The sequence below is a fragment of the Zootoca vivipara genome, chromosome 10 (genome assembly GCF_963506605.1).
Source record: "Zootoca vivipara chromosome 10, rZooViv1.1, whole genome shotgun sequence".
In the NCBI taxonomy this organism is placed as follows: domain Eukaryota; kingdom Metazoa; phylum Chordata; class Lepidosauria; order Squamata; family Lacertidae; genus Zootoca; species Zootoca vivipara.
In genome coordinates, this window is record NC_083285.1 from 43,531,250 (window position 1) to 43,547,491 (window position 16,242).

Consider the following 16,242-nt stretch of genomic DNA (forward strand, 5'->3'; position numbering starts at 1 on the left):
AATTTTAAAGGAAATGTAGCAGGATTTCTCTCTCTCTCTCTCTCTCTCTCTCTCCCCAGACTTGCCATGTACCAAATTCATACCAAATTCAAAAGAATTCATGGGCCTGATCCTCCTTGAGATGGTAGAGGCCAAATTCTTATTACTCTGGTATAGCCAGACAAGCCTGCAAGTGTGAACATGTTCCCAAAGCATGGTCCAATAGCACAACCAACTGGTGCATTCATACATTTGTCTCTTGATACGTTCTTACATAGATTTGCTTTGTTTCCTGAGAATGTGTTTGCTTTGTTTGCTTCTCCTAACCCATGTACAGTTAAAGATTGCAATTAAAAAAAACACCCTGCTAATCTCTGTTGGCCTTCCTCATTGCTCTCTCCTCCACCCAGCTCCCTCACTCTTTAATTTCCCTTCTCATTGCTGGGCTGTGAACGAGTCAGGATCTCAACATTACAGGCCATTTCCCCCCAGATATCTCCCCCCCACACCCTTTGGACTGTGGCTGACTGCTGCACTGAACATGATTTAAACTAGGAATAAGCAAAACTCAGCCCTCCAGATGTTTTGGGACTACAACTCCCATCATCCCTGACCACTGGTCATGTTAGCTAGGGATGATGGGAGTTGTAGTCCCAAAACATCTGGAGAGCCGAGTTTGCCTATGCCTGGTTTAAACCCACAGTTTAAACCAGGCATAGGCCTGTTCTTGGGTGAGACTGAGGGGTAGCCTGGGGACTTGATCCATAGTGGGAAGGAGGCGCAGTATAGTTCAGGCATCCCCAAACTTTGGCCCTCCAGATGTTTTGGACTACAGTTCCCATCTTCGCCGACCACTGGTCCTGTTAGCTAGGGGTCATGGGAGCTGTAGGCCAAAACATCTGGAGGGCCAAAGTTTGGGGGTGCGTGGTATAGTTGGACAGGATATCTAGTAGTTTTCACAGGTTTGCCTGCCTCCTCAGGTTCTCTGGAGAAAATTAAAAACTGAGGCCAAGGGGACAGGCTGTTTTCTCTTGGGAGCCATTTTACTGCTAGCACCACATCCTTCAGACTGTGGCTCCAAACCCATCTGCCCATTGCCCTAGTAGGTGACATGGAGGATATGTTCTCAGTGGCTACAAGTCACCATGGGTATATGCCGAACTTCCCAAAAGCATCAGGTTTAGTCACTGTGAGAGACAGGATGGTGCCTAGGTCTTTAGTTCCATTGACACTGCATGGCCCTTCTAAGCACCACCAGGCTGTGCCCTTGATCTGTCAAAATGCCTGCAACTTTGCTCCAAGGTTCCCTCAGGAGATCTAGCAACCCCTATAGATGCAACATCTATATTCTTCTTCTGGTGTAAATGTGGATAGGATTGAAGCATTTGTCATCTTGGGCGAGGGGGGTGGTGGTGGTGGTGGTGGTTGTTTTTTTTTAAATATACATTCCCCAGCTACCCAAAGTATATCTGGAAGCCATTTTGGCTTCATTTTTCTCCTCAGATCTGGCAGCTCTGTCTAGCACCTTTTATTTACACCTTTTTTCTTTCAAAGCTGGAGTGTGAATCCCAGAGTGTGTAGCAGAAGCAGACTTGCTTGTTTAAACCAAGTCAGCCTCAGTCATACCGTATGTTACCACAGAGGTTGGGGGAAGGTCTGATTTATTGGGCAGGAGAGGTGAGGGGGAGGTAAGAAAGGCTGAACATAAAAATTGATACTCGCATTTGAACATTTTCAATCTTAAGTACTACATCATCTCTCTTTTGTAACATCTGATCCCAAATGTGACCCAAAGTCTCAGGGTTTTAGTTTGCTTTTCAGGGCATCCAGGAATAAGTACCGGTAAATGTCATGGTAACATGTTAGAAACACAGGGGGGGGGATGCTCTTTCCCACCATACATTATTCTGAGCTTTCTCTGCCACTTGGATGCTTAAACTGCCCTCCTTTTTCTGGCACATTCTACTAGTTTTAGTATATATTTACTACCTTTCTGTCAAAGTGCTGGAGGGTCAGAAACAATAAAAAAAATACTGAAAACACATGAGAAAGAAGGTCATGACCTTGCACTGGATATATTAGAAGAGTGCCACTAGATTTTACCTCAGAAAGTTACTAGTATGGGTGGATTCACATTGCTGTTTCTTTCAACATCAGGTGATTTCTTCTAGTAATGTGATGAGAACCCTATGGCACTGAAATGGGTTCAGTGATACACTGGTGAGTCATGGCGAGTCCTCTCAGCTCACATACCTAAAAAAAAAACCTCACCATTAGTAAAACAGTCACCTGAGTCGTCTCCTGGCTTCTTCCATTTTCACTTTGTGTCACTGGAACCTGAGGTAGAGAACATTCTTATAGCCTCACTTCTTCCTGATATGTAGCTCCACTGTCCAAAAATGAAAATGGACACAGTTGTATGATTTTTTTTTAAAAAAAAAAATTGAACCGGTATCATGGTCAAGAAAGCTGGGAACAATGAGAAAACAATGTGCAAGTATGATGTGATCTTCAATAAGTAGGCAAGATATAAAAAGACAGGAGTTACGGTACAACATGCCCTTCATCTTTTTAACTGGATGTTTCCCATCTGTCATTACTGAGGAGCGGGTGGTTATGTTACCTCAGTAAAATATTTTTACCTTTTCCTAAAGTTATTTTGAAACATGATAATTACAAATTAGTGGTTTTTCGCTTTTTCACTGTTAAATCACTTGTCACTTCAATAGCATATTGTTGAATTGAAACTGAGTGATTGGATGGCAGATGCCATTGTTTTCTTCAAGCTGCGAGCATTCCACAGTTTAAGCATGAGAAAAGAACATAGACTGAAGACCAATCCATATTATTGAGGTGTTGACGTCTAAGTATGGTGACTTGATCACCTCATTTTCATGTAGGGAGCTCTTTGCAGGAGGCTCACATGAACATTTTCAAAATCATCACAACGCAAAATAAATACAAAAAGCTTTCAAAATCTGTATTTTCTTTTATATGGTAAATTTGGAGATTTTTATGTGGGAACTCTTTTACACCATAGCTTTCATTTAATATAATAGCAGCCGAGAAATTTCGTTGTCCCTGCTAGGGGACAATGACAATAAAGATTTATTCTAGTCTATTATTCTATTATTATTATTATATCAAATGCTCCAGTGCTCCATAACGGATGAGAGTCTCACAACCCAGGCTGAATAAATTAGCCATTGCTACATCAGTGTGATGGAAGTATTCAAGCATGTTGGAATCAAACAACTCTCTTTTAAATCTATGATAAAACTATTCAGAACACTTAGTCCCTTCTTGGTGATGCTAGGTATATAAGTGACAAAGGCTGCCATCTTATATAAAGTGCACACTCCAGATCCATAAAATAGTTGCATATCTTATTACTTCATATGCTTTTACACTATCCATTGCTTCCTGCAGCACTGATTGAAATCTTGCTATATCTTATATTACAATGAAGTCCATTGAGGATCAAGTTGTCCAGGAAGAACCAGGATTCCAGGATGATGAGGTATAGATGCAAAGTTTGTTTTGTCTGGATTTCTCAAGAAAATTACACAAAATGGAATAAAACATTCATTTTTTAGTAAACAAAATGGTTCATTTTTACTAGACTTAGAAGATGTGCATACTCATAAAATTTTGCAGGGTGGCAACTTGAAAGGGGGCATTCTACAAGGGCAGCCCCTAAGCTGCCCACAGAGGCGCATCTGGCACCTTTATAGTATAGCTTTCAGCATAAGCTGAAATGTACCTCTCTTTATCCTGGCCTTTAGCACCCGAGATGCATGTTTTAGGACCCACCCTATTCTTTTGATTGTAAATTGTTTTAACTGATTTTTAATGTTGTGTTTTTATATTGCCTGGGACCGTATGGTGAAGGTTGGGTAAAAAAAATCAAATTCATTCATTACAATTAATTAATTGCCACTATTAAGAAACCCCAGTGCTTTCTTTCTAGAAAAATAGGTGCGGGCACTCACCATAAAGTTGTTACAGTAAGTGCCATACTTTTTAACCAAAAAAGGTGGTCCTGGTACTGCAAACCCTTGAGCATGGAGAAAACTCTCTAAAAGTAATCCCTGCTCTGGGATAACATAAAGTTAGTTGGTTGACCAAAGTGAGAGATGTGTGCATAAATATCAAAATAACAAAGATCCTGGTAGTTGCTGTTGTTTTTGCATCCCTTTAGGAGTCCTTTTTCCAGGACATCGACCTGCTACAGAAGCATGGAATTGTAAGCACACTTAAAAATGCATCTGTATCCTTATCTGCCTTTCTGTTCTCTATTTGAGCTCTGACTGCTATTATGAAGCAGGCGTCACATCCTTAATTTCAAACAAGAAAACGTAGAATTTTCAGTCTTTTATAGTAGTCAAGATTACTTGGACTATGTGTGCACTACTGTTAAACTGAGATAAGCTATGGTGGTCAGGTGAAAAAGACCATTGTGTCGGCTAAAATTCTTTCTTCTACACAACTTACAAAGCTGCAAGAACTCTGTCTCTTTTTTTAACCTGGCCATCCTAGAGGTAATAATTAACATGAATGCAGCCTGTACCAAGAAAGATATTCAGCTGTTCCATTGCTTGTGTCATTGATAATCTACTGGACTGGAACTGCTTTTATTACCTTCACAGAGAAATTATTAAATGCCCACTACATTCAGAAAAAATACAATGAATGCTTAGAGAACGACAAGGTATAAGTACTCCTATCTGGACATCACCAGAAATTTATATAGAAATTGTACAGCTTAATATTCTTAGAAATCAGGGATGGGCGGAACCTGAGACTCTCCATTGCTGCCAGCATGGCCAATTGATAGGGGTGACAGCAGCTGTAATCCAGCAACATTTGGAGGGTTATAGGTTCCCCATTTGTGTTATACATCATTCTTGTGCAATTTTGCCTTGGATTTCCAGCTGCTTAGGAAAACAATGAGATCCAAGCAATATATAGGTGCCACATTCATTCTGTTAATTTATTTTCATAATGTTGATCCAGCCTTTCTGAAAAGGACCTGACTAAAAAACATACCACAGAGTAGAAATCAAAATACACTTGCATTTATTGGTTAAAATGAGATAAAAATAAATGTAATTAGAAAACCTGCACCAAAAACCCTTTATAAGCCCTCCTAATTTTAGTGAGGAACAAAATTTTGGTTTATTAACCTCCCTGATATATGTAACATCTCATGAACATCAAGAGTTCTAATCATTTTTATGTCCTTCACAGAATGTGGCTGATATCAAAAAGCTGAAAACAGTGGGAATTTGTACCATCAAAGGAATTCAGATGACAACTAGGCGGGCACTATGCAGTGTTAAGGGACTCTCAGAGGCCAAAGTGGAGAAGATAAAAGAGGCAGCCAACAAACTTATAGTAAGCAAACTCTAGCACTCCATCCTTGGGTCATTTCCCACTGGTAGCATAAGATAGAATATAATCATTTTGTGAAATCCATTACTGCTTTATTAAAACCCTCATATTAAATATTTGTACCAGTTAATGTGCCTGGCAAGCCATCATAACTTCACCCATGGGTGGTTGGCAATCCAGTACCTACCTACCTACCTACCTACCTACCTACCTACCTATTTATCTATCTTGGAGTAACTGTTAGTATATTCCTAGCTAAGCACATTCTTGTCCAAAGCACTTATCGTAGAGGTCGATTTCACATATTATGGAAGCTGTGTTTTTCTATCATGAGCCATTGCAAGGCAGTTCAATGCATTTGTTTCACCACATTAACTTTGAAAGCATGCAGCAAGAGAACCATGGCTTTCTGCAATTTGTACTCATGGTAAACACACCGTGAAATAAATGTGTAGCTGCTACACATGTGTTAAGAGATCATTGTCAAAACATGCAGTAAACGTAATTAATTCACTAGTTCAATAGTTGGAAATTGCCTTCTAATCAGACGTCATCAACTATCACAGAAACAGAGGAAATGCATCACAAAAAGGACAAAATATGGCACGTGCCTGCATATGCTACTTCATATGTGCAAATTTAGAAAGAATGTGTTGTATGTATCCAAGGGTGTTGATCAGTTGATTGACTTCTATCAGCAGGACTGGATGGAAAGCAATTTCCAGCTATTCCCCCTTCCCACTGCAGCCTTCTGTGCCCTCTTAAATCTGCTCTAGGGGGTTCTCCTAACACTCTGGGGTAGGTTTGGAAGTTTGGGGAAGGGAGGGAATCATGAAAAATTGCTTCTCTCTTCATTCCACTGAGCACAACCTTACAGTCAGCTGACTGACACATATTATTATTATTATTATTATTGATGGACCAGACAGCCCTGCAAGTAGAGGACTCTTCTCTATTAAGTAGGGAAGGGTTGTGGCTACAGCACATGCTTAGCATGCCAAAGGTTCCAGGTTCAATCTTCAGTATGTCCTGATAAGGCTGGGAGACATCCCATCTGAAATCTAGGATTGCAGCTGCCAGTTAGTGTAGACCAGGGTTGGGGAATGTGTGGCAGTCTAGATGTTGTTGGACAAGAGCTCCCATCATCCTTGATCATTGTTTATGCTGATTAAGGCTTCAACCGCTTTGTGCTTCTTACAGGAACCAGGATTTTTGACAGCTTTTGAGTACAGTGAGAAACGTAGGATGGTGTTCCATATCACCACTGGAAGTCAAGAATTTGAGTTAGTAAACAGCCAACACTGCTTTTTATTTACTGTAACTCAGTATTTCAATAAGCTTTTATTGTTGCTGCTTGTTTTGTTGTTTGTTTTTTTGTTAACAAGTTCTATATCCAGACCCAATTTAACAGCTAACAGTGTCACACTATGCATGGCTGCTCTGAAACAAGCCCTGTTAAATTCAATGGACCTTACTCCCAGGCAAGTGTGTATATAGGATTGAAGCCTAATGATGCCAGGGCCTTTATCCTGTCTTCTCCCAACTTAAGGTCCCAGGAAAGTCCAAGTTGATGTCCTGACACTCCTTATAGGACAGAGGATGCAATCCCAAGAGCAGGGTCAAGGCAAAGGAAGTCCAGTCAAGTAATTGAGTCAAAATAAGTCCAAATTGAGTCAAATTGAGTCCAATAAGGGTAGGCTAGGGATGGGAAACCTGTGTCCCTCTAGTTGTTGTTGGACCACAATTCCCATCAGCTCTAGCTAGCTTGGATAATTAGCAGGAAAGTTGGTGTTGTATTCCAGCAACATCAGGAGGATTGCACATTCTGTAAATCTGGAGCAGTTGTCAAAACCTAACCAGGAAGGCAGGAAACGCAAGGCAGCTTTTCATCCCCTGGAGAATTCAGAGTACCACGTGGTGGCTAAGGAGAGCTGTTGCCTCAGTAGTATGCAGAAGCCTTCTGAGTCTTCTGATTGAACTGCCTATCAGCACTGTGAAGAGCTGTCTGTTCTTTTGAAAGGCCATTGCCTTTTTATGTAAGCAGTACTTCCTACAGCACAAGAGATGATTTGGACAGGTGTCCATATTCTTGGCATGGTAGTGGTGGTGGAGGAGCAATAGATCCCCAGGTGATGTCTTCTTTCCCAGATGAATGAAGTCAAGTAACAGGACAGGCCATGTTGCTTAATCCCCATCCTTTAAGAAAGATAGAGCAGTTAGCAATTATGTTATTAGACAAAATGGGTGGCAATTTAGTAGATAGGGGGAAATATGTACAAATCACATTTAAAGCACAAACTTCCTTTTTTTAAAATAAAAAAAATAGTGTACAAATAAGTTGGCTAAAGATCAATATAAAAGATTAGAGTCCAATACAGTTTGGCAGGTTTAAGCCCATTTATTTCAATGAACAAGTGTGGCAAACTCCATGTTGGATTGTGGCCAAAATACGGTATTTAAATTTCAGAAACTCTATCAACCAATTATTTATATCCTCCTCTTCTACTACTTCTTCAGAACAAGCAAGTTAATTAAGCCAACTTCAAAACATAGCTTAATATTGTGGCTTGTTCCGAATATGTGAATTATAGCTTCCTGGTTCAGGTTAAATGGGAAACAATAGTTAATGGAAGATTTTCTGCCTTATTTGCCAGCTTGTGCAAAGGGGATGCATCTATGGCCAACAGGCTTGTCCATATCTTGTTTGAATGACTGTACAAATGTTGTCATTTGATGTCACAACAGTAACCCTATAGTATATATTCAAGGTCTGAAAGAATAGCAATTTCCTGTAAGCTCAAAGCCAGCTAATAGCAACCCATGCTGGCAAAACATGCTATGAAAATTACATGCAGGGTCTTTCAACATGGGCACACTTTCCTTAGAGCAAAAAGTTTATTTCATATTGCTTTCTTGGCTTTGTGACCTGTTTTCTTCCCCTTATCTGCACTTCTAGTAAACTCTTGGGTGGTGGAATTGAAAGCATGGCAATTACTGAAGCCTTTGGGGGTGAGTGAAAGTATATCATGGAACATGTTCACTTCCCTAAGCTATTACAAATGTGTGTTTGGGTGACACGATACTCTGGCTTGTTTATAGAAATATTTGGGGGGCATACACCTATTTTTTGTAGTACATGTATTTGCTGGGGATGTCTGCCATTAATGTTTTGGTGGGGCCATATAAATGAGTAAAAGGCATAGAGAAACTCGCCCTCCAGATGTTTTGGTACTACAACTCCCATCATCCTTAGCTAACAGGACCAGTGGTCATGGATGATGGGAGCTGTAGTCCCATCTGGAGGGCCGAGTTTGCCTATGCCTGGGTTAATGGGTAATTTAAAAGACATATTTCTTTCATGATCAGTTTAAGTTATGCCCTAAATCTCTTAAACTTAATCCAGTTTTGTGCAGTGTTCAGGCAAACTTGCCTAAATATCAGCTGATGCATGGGGAGTTCAATTCTGCTTTCTGCAGAAAAGCAGCCCAAATAGTGTGTGTGTGTGTGTGTGTGTGTGTTGGGGGGGGGGAGGTACTGACTATATTGTTTCATATGGCTAGCAAATTTAATTCTTTATATTTTTAATTAGAATTCCGAACCGGCAAAACTCAGCTTTCCCACACTCTTTGTGGTATGTATATGACACTCATCCTGAGAATTGTATGTTCTGTTTACAAAAACTTGTAATTTGCTTTTAAAATAATAATATAAATCATTCTGCATCAAGATTAATCTATTTTAAGGATGAAGGCCTAAAAGTATATTAGTTTTACAAATGAAAAAACTGCCACTAGTTATAATTACTATTTTAATGTTCTTTATAATTTCCAGATCTAACTTAACTTAGGGTACAATCTTAAGACCACCCCTCCAATGTTGTTGCCAGGGGGAGGTTAGGATGGTGTATATTCACCTCCCAGCCAAAGGAAAGGAGTGCTGCTGAGATGGGGAAGAATGTGCCACAGCTGAGGCTTCTGGTATGCCCAAGCAGGCAGGAGGCTACTACCGGTACCAACAGAGTTGGGGTAGAGGGCTGGAGGCTTAGGACCTGTAGGACTCAAAGGTCTGCAGATCCCCCAAAGGATTATATCATTGGGTTCCTCAGCTAGTACAGCGGGGGGGGGGGGAATGAAGAGAAAACAAAACCCTCAATCTCATTCCTCAACAGCTAGAACAAAATTGACCTCTTCCCAGTTTCAAAAGGCTCTCTGCTTCAGCTAATGGAGGATAGGGTGGCCATATTTCAAGGAGTAAAAGCTAAAACACCCCAAAAATTGAGTTGTTTTTTTTTTACACAAGACCCAGGACAAAGCACCAGGAATGTCCAGGAAAATCTGGATGTATGGCAGCCCTAATGGCTGAGTCATTAACCAGTGAACTCTGCTATGCTCCATGGAAAGGGAAGTTCCTTCACTTACTTGAAACTTCCTTCCACGTTGTATGCTTTTGATCATGCCATTGGGGGCTTGTCAAGAACAGAAATTACTTGGGATACTTCTAAGTAGTCTTGAGGATTTACACTGGCCTTACTATAATGTTGATAGTGATTATCAATAATGAAAAATTCCAGGTATTAAAATGGCATGTAGTAGGGCTTAAATTTGTTCACTCCTTATTGTGTGTTTTATAGTAACAGCCCAGCTTCCTGGAACGGATGGCTATACTGGTGGGAAGATTATTTTCATTGACACAGAAAACACCTTGTATCCTTTCTTTTGAGATATTACAGCTTTAACAGAATTGGAAGATTTTCCGAATGGTGACAATAAAAATATGTTTTGTGGTGTTAAGAAGATTCGAAGAGTCATTTATATGAAACTTGAGTTTTATGGGTGGGTGTATAGAGAATACCATTCATTTAATTAACTGTAGTGCATGAAGAACTGCTGAGAAGAAATTTTGCTTCTATGGGAATTCAGCTACCACATCTCAGAAACTGGATTAGAAACTAGATACCTTAATTAGGAAACACCCCAGCCGTCCAGACCGTCTTCGTGATATTGCTGATCGCTTCAATGCAGACCATGATGCAGTTCTTGACAATGTATTATATGCACGGGCATATACAAGTAAGATTGCAACTGAAGATTGCATGGAAATGTAAATCCTCCCTACTTTAAGATTAAACAATTCTCAGCTCAGTACCAAGGGGCATAGCTGCCAAGTTTTCCCTTTTCTCACGAGGAAGCCTATTCAGCATAAGGGAATTTCCCTGAAAAAAAGGGATAACTTGGCAGCTATGCCAAAGGGCCATCAGGAATATTATGAATTACCATTTTAAAATATGAACTCTCTATTTTTGTTGTTGTGGTTCTTATGCATTCCTGTAGTGTATTTGATTATTTTACCTAATTTACATTGGGTAAAAGTAGGTTTCAGCAGAACAAATTTAAGTCTGGGGTATAAAGCTTACCTGCATTGGGCTTATCCACATGTACCTTTCCTCTGTGCTTTCCATACACAGTCCATGCTTTAAGGTCTGTGGTCTAAGTAGTCTTTTTTTTTTTTTTTTGCTCTGGAGCTCTCCCTGCAAAAACCTGTGCTTTACTGCTGATTCAGAGCAAACATCAATTACAGTGATCCCTCGCAAGATGAAAATAATTCGTTCCGCGATTCATTTTGTATTGCAAAAATTTCGTCTTACGGTTTTCCAATTTAAACAAATCAAAGCAAAAAAAAAACAAAAAAAAAATTGTCTTGCAAAGCATGGCCACATAAAAATTTGTCTTGCGAGTCAACAAAAAGATCGCAAAACGCTTTCGTCTTGCGAGTTTTTCGTTGCGCAAGGCATTTGTCTTGCGAGGTACCACTGTATAACAAGTGGTATAATGATGTGCTCCCTTAGCACCTACCAAGCTCTAAAGCTCTACCTTTGCCTAAAGCAGAAAAAGTAGCAGTTACCTCAAGAAAAAAATGCAGAAGACAGTCCACAGTAGCATTGCTTAAAGTCAATTAAAGCTGTAAATGTGAGGTTGATTTCCACTGCTTCTTCAACAAACAACTGTGTGAAAAGCTCTTTTTGGATGTGCAAAAGCCACTTCAAGTGCTTCAGTATAGCATAATATTTTTAAACGTTTTGTGGATGGAACCTTATCTATGATATTTTTACATGAGATGAAAGATACAATATATTTTTGTTGGTGGAAAACTATGCTTCTGCCAAATCCTCTGAAACACAAGTTTCTACTTTCTAAGCAAGCTTACTTATTCCCCCCCTTTCATATTGGTTTCTAACTGCTTTTCCTGTTTTTATCATTCTTCCATGGTGCTTCAAGGTGAACATCAGATGGAATTGCTTGATTATGTTGCTGCCAAATTCCACGAGGAGCCAGGCATTTTCAAACTATTGGTATAACTCATATGATTATGTTAGTGATCTGCACTGCTTTCCTTATTTTTATTATGTACTTTGTGGTTTTTATATTGTAATTTTATGTTGTAAACCACCCTGAGATCTATGAGTATAGGGTGGTATACAATTTTTATAAATAAAGAATTATAAATAATAAGCTACATCCCTGTATCCACTAACATAAACCCCACTGAACTCAACTTATGTTACATTTATACTAAAATGTATACCTAATGCCCCCCCTCCCAAAAGAGTAGCTCAAAGCAGCTAACACGTAAAACACAGAAAAATAAAAATAGAAGTCCCATAATTCAAAATCCATTGCCGTACTATAAAAGAACACAACTTAACAGCTCCAAAAAAACAACCCCACAGAAAACCCAGCATGGGACCCAATGAGACTCAATTCTGAGTAGACGTGTATAAGATTGTGCTGTTCATTTATATATCTTGAATATTTTGCAAGTAAATTCTTCTCCTTTCACATCCTCTCCCTCTTTACTATTTCTTTGCAGGTAATTGATTCCATTATGGCGCTATTCCGCGTAGACTTCAGTGGTCGGGGGGAACTGGCTGAAAGGCAACAGAAGCTTGCTCAGATGCTGTCAAGGCTTCAAAAAATATCAGAAGGTAGGAAAAGCATGTCAGGCAGAGTACCATGCTTTTAGATGACTGGGGGGGGGGAACAAGTGTTAGTGTAGCCCAAGGCTATTATCTTTCCCCCGTTTAAGCACCAGCATTTTCACCAGATAATATACTGCCAGAACAGCAAGTATAGTGTAGTAGATAAGTGTCAGGTATGGTTGTGGGAAATGTATTTCACATCTCCACTCCACCATAAAATGTAACAAATATGTGCGAGTTGTTTAAAACGCAGTTAGTATTTTTCAATATTACGGGAACTTTAATAAGCATAGTTCACCATTTGTTACTAGAAATGCTTAAAAGCATTCTGGCAGGAAACATAATGAATTTTCTCTTTATATTTATCATCTTCCCTTGTACCTTGTTTTCACTGCAGAATATAACGTGGCTGTGTTTATAACTAACCAGATGACTGCTGACCCGGGAGCAACAATGACGTAAGCAATTTATTAGCAATTTACTGCGATTTTTCATAAACCACAGAAATAGGAAGTATGATGGTATGGGGAAAGGGCTAGGATAGTTGGGATAGTCTATGAAGAATATTAAACAGGTTTTTCTATATTCTCACTTCTCCAAGAGTGCACTGCAGTTATGGGTAAAGAAGGACCAGTTAGCCATTGGTGCAACTCATGCCCCTCTCCATCAACATCAGTCTCAGAATGTGGCCCCTTAAAAATACACATTTCCAGATTATGCCAGTTGAAGTTCATAAGGAGAAGGATGGAGATCACCAGAGTTTCACTTTCAGATATAAATAGTTCTGGGGAGCTTCTCATCTGAGTGTCAGCACTTTTCAGCTTGGAAACCTGACATGGTGTTAAGTGTCTTTGCATTAAAAATAAATAAATGTATATAGGATTAGCTGAGTAGGGATGGTTCTGACAATGCCTAACAGACAGTGGAGGAACATGGGGAGTAATTTCCTTCATTGTTGTTGTTGTTTAGTCATTTAGTCGTGTCCGACTCTTCGTGACCCCATGGACCAGAGCACGCCAGGCACTCCTGTCTTGCACTGCCTCCCGCAGTTTGGTCAAACTCATGTTCGTAGCTTCGAGAACACTGTCCAACCATCTCGTTCTCTGTCGTCCCCTTCTCCTAGTGCCCTCAATCTTTCCCAACATCAGGGTCTTTTCCAAGGATTCTTCTCTTCTCATGAGGTGGCCAAAGTATTGGAGCCTCAGCTTCACGATCTGTCCTTCCAGTGAGCACCCAGGGTTGATTTCCTTCAGAATGGAGAGGTTTGATCTTCTTGCAGTCCATGGGACTCTCAAGAGTCTCCTCCAGCACCTTCATAGCCCCTTGTGTTTCTTGGAACACTATGGGGTTATTGACACTTAACTTTTGCCCTATGCTTTCTAGGCACAGGTCCACACTTTCCCAGTCCGTGTCTGAGCTCTCTCACCTGCCCCCCAGAAAAACCTGATCTTTACCACTGAATCAGAGCAAACAGCAATTTGAGCTTCCCACAGATTGCCATTTGCTCCGATTCAACAATAAAGAGTGGGTTTTCATGGGGAAAGCACAGGGGCAAAAGAAAAAGAAAAAGCACTCAAGACACAGAGCTGGAAAGCCTGGACCTGTGCCTAGAAATGTGGAGCAAAGGTAAGTGTGGATGAGCCCTGCCACTTACATTTGCTTCATGCTTTTTTGTCAGAGCCCTTCCCCCCCCCTCTGCTTAGGGCTGTCATTTGTGGGCAAGCCCTAAACAATTTCAAGGTAGCATTCAAGGACCACATTCAAGGTTGTAGTAGAAGATAAAATATAGAAATTAAACAAACAAAATAACATCCATGGCTATTATTTACTACAATTATCTTAATGTGTTTGTAACCAGAAGTAATGTACCTTTTATGTATCCCTTAAAAATTCCCTATCTGAAGCAGTTGGTGATCATTTCTCTGCAATGTATGGAAGGGTGTTGCCCGTCACAATTATTCTAGGGTTGCCATACGTCCAAAATTTCCTGGACATAGTGATTTTCCTTAACACTTCATTTTTTATTAGGGCAAAACTAAAAGAAAAAGAAAAAAGCTCAAAAACTCTGTCCTAAAATCAAATGAAATCAAATCTCAACAACTTTTGTGTCTGGATTTCTACTTTTTGAAATATGGCAACCCTAAATTATCCTATAACTCTCATCCAATCATTCTTTTTTTGTTTGTTTGTTTTAGCTTTCAGGCTGATCCCAAAAAGCCCATTGGGGGCCACATCCTCGCTCATGCTTCTACAACAAGAATTAGTTTGCGTAAAGGAAGAGGAGAGTTGCGTATTGCCAAGATATATGATAGGTAATATAGAAGTTGTGTGGTACAGTGCATGCTATAGTTCCAATGACCTATTATGGTTTATTTGGCTTCGAGTTAACTTTGTTTCTGAATGGATGTATATAAAAAAAGGAAGTGTGAATGAAGGAGGCACTCTATTTAGAAATTAAGATTCAGGTTCCAAATAAGAGGGGAAACTGCCCTTACTAATCTGAACTAATCTTCTCTCCTCCTCGGCACCTTCAAAAGACCCAAATGTGTAATTAACAGTTCTTGCTAATTAGCCGAGGCCTATGGCTGTCTGTTTGATATTAAGGAGGATGGTAACCGAGTCTGAGTATTTATATTGATTCAGTTATGATGATCTGAGTCAGAATTCAAGTAAATCTGAAAAAAAATGTGCTTGAAAACCATGTATGATCAAGGCTTTTACTTCTACCATGTAAGAAAAAGAAATAAATTCAATGAGAAAGTCAAAACAAATTTTATCCAAACCCCCATGAAAGTAGTAATGTATGCACTGGATTCCTCCCCTTCTACATATCAATGCCTGCATGTAGAGTTATTAAAAATGGACTCAAATTCTGTGTTTTCTCAGCCCAGAAATGCCTGAAAATGAAGCCACATTTTCAATAACTGCCGGAGGAATTGGAGATGCCAAAGAATAGGCAGAACTTGGGGGTGAACAATGGAAGGCACGCCCACAAGCTAAATCGTGTCTAAAGTTAGTCAATTCCTGGTTACTTTTGTTCCAAATGCAGAGTGTTTTAATTTCTAAACACTTGTTGACATTAACCCTGGGAATCTTGTGATCTTTTGGAATTGTTGAGCAGGTTGGCTCTATGAAGGTAGTAAATTGGTCATGGTCAACCTCTGAGACCTGTATGGCTGAGCTTTTTGCATGCCAACACAGATTTTGTGCAAGGTGGCAACTGGCTTGCTACAACTTGGGTGTCAATACAAAGCAATTTCAATAGGCTGAAAGGCACCCAGTGGGTATGAGAATTAAGGCTTACAAAATGCTTAGGAATTATTTTAAACGTTGTTAATTGTTTGTTGCTCTTTTTTAAAACTGATGTTTCTGTTGCAAAAAAATCACATTCCACCTCAAGGACATAACACCCAACATTGTTTTCACTGCCAAGGGCTGCCTACCTATGTCCTTGCAGTCTTACAATATTTGCATGTAGAATGGAATATAATAGCATAGAATGCTACTGAGAATAAAATAGTATTTATTAACTGCCCAGCATTTTAAAAAGTATGCTTGTCACTGTAGCTTCCAGATAAAGCACAAGCTGGTGTAGAAAAATGGAAATGGTTTCTGCTAGAGGAATAGTAGAATTGTTTATAAAGTTGTTTTTATGAGTCTTGACAGCTCTATTTAACTGAAACTAAATTGTTCATACTTGCATTTTTAATAAAATGTAGCAGTTGCTAGCTTTTTCATCCGTGAAATGCATTAAACTACTTTCTTTTCATTTGTTATGTGTGAAAGCTGCCTCCCAATAAGTTTATTCTAATTGTCTTATTCTTCCTATGCAATCTGTGCCACTGATAGCATATGTGTCAAGGAACTCTCTGCATCCAGCAATGCCAAACATA

The 16,242-nt window shown here is 39.6% G+C and overlaps 1 protein-coding gene across 2 annotated transcripts; it reads left to right on the forward strand.

The window, feature by feature from the left end:
* Positions 1-3,399: 3,399 nt before the first annotated feature.
* DMC1 (DNA meiotic recombinase 1) lies at positions 3,400-15,350 on the forward strand. 2 transcript variants are annotated; one of them, XM_035128222.2, is made up of 13 exons: positions 3,400-3,499; positions 4,181-4,225; positions 5,230-5,376; positions 6,574-6,656; positions 8,330-8,382; positions 8,963-9,004; positions 10,004-10,076; positions 10,351-10,442; positions 11,649-11,722; positions 12,241-12,355; positions 12,747-12,807; positions 14,545-14,661; positions 15,236-15,350. In XM_035128222.2, exons 1-13 carry the CDS (start codon positions 3,443-3,445, stop codon positions 15,303-15,305), a joined length of 1,029 nt encoding a protein of 342 aa, XP_034984113.1. In that variant the 5' UTR covers positions 3,400-3,442; the 3' UTR covers positions 15,306-15,350. The 2 variants fall into 2 exon arrangements, with proteins under 2 accessions (XP_034984113.1, XP_034984114.1); XM_035128223.2 differs by lacking the exons at positions 10,004-10,076; positions 10,351-10,442.
* The last annotated feature ends 892 nt before the right edge of the window (positions 15,351-16,242 follow it).

Excerpts from the sequence above, each read along its gene's own strand:
- DMC1 (XM_035128222.2), top strand. The coding sequence starts at position 3,443 with ATGAAGTCCATTGAGGATCAAGTTGTCCAGGAAGAACCAGGATTCCAG. Across the intron at positions 4,226-5,229 it reads TGCTACAGAAGCATGGAATT|AATGTGGCTGATATCAAAAA; the intron begins GTAAGCACACTT and ends TGTCCTTCACAG. Across the intron at positions 14,662-15,235 it reads ATTGCCAAGATATATGATAG|CCCAGAAATGCCTGAAAATG; the intron begins GTAATATAGAAG and ends GTGTTTTCTCAG.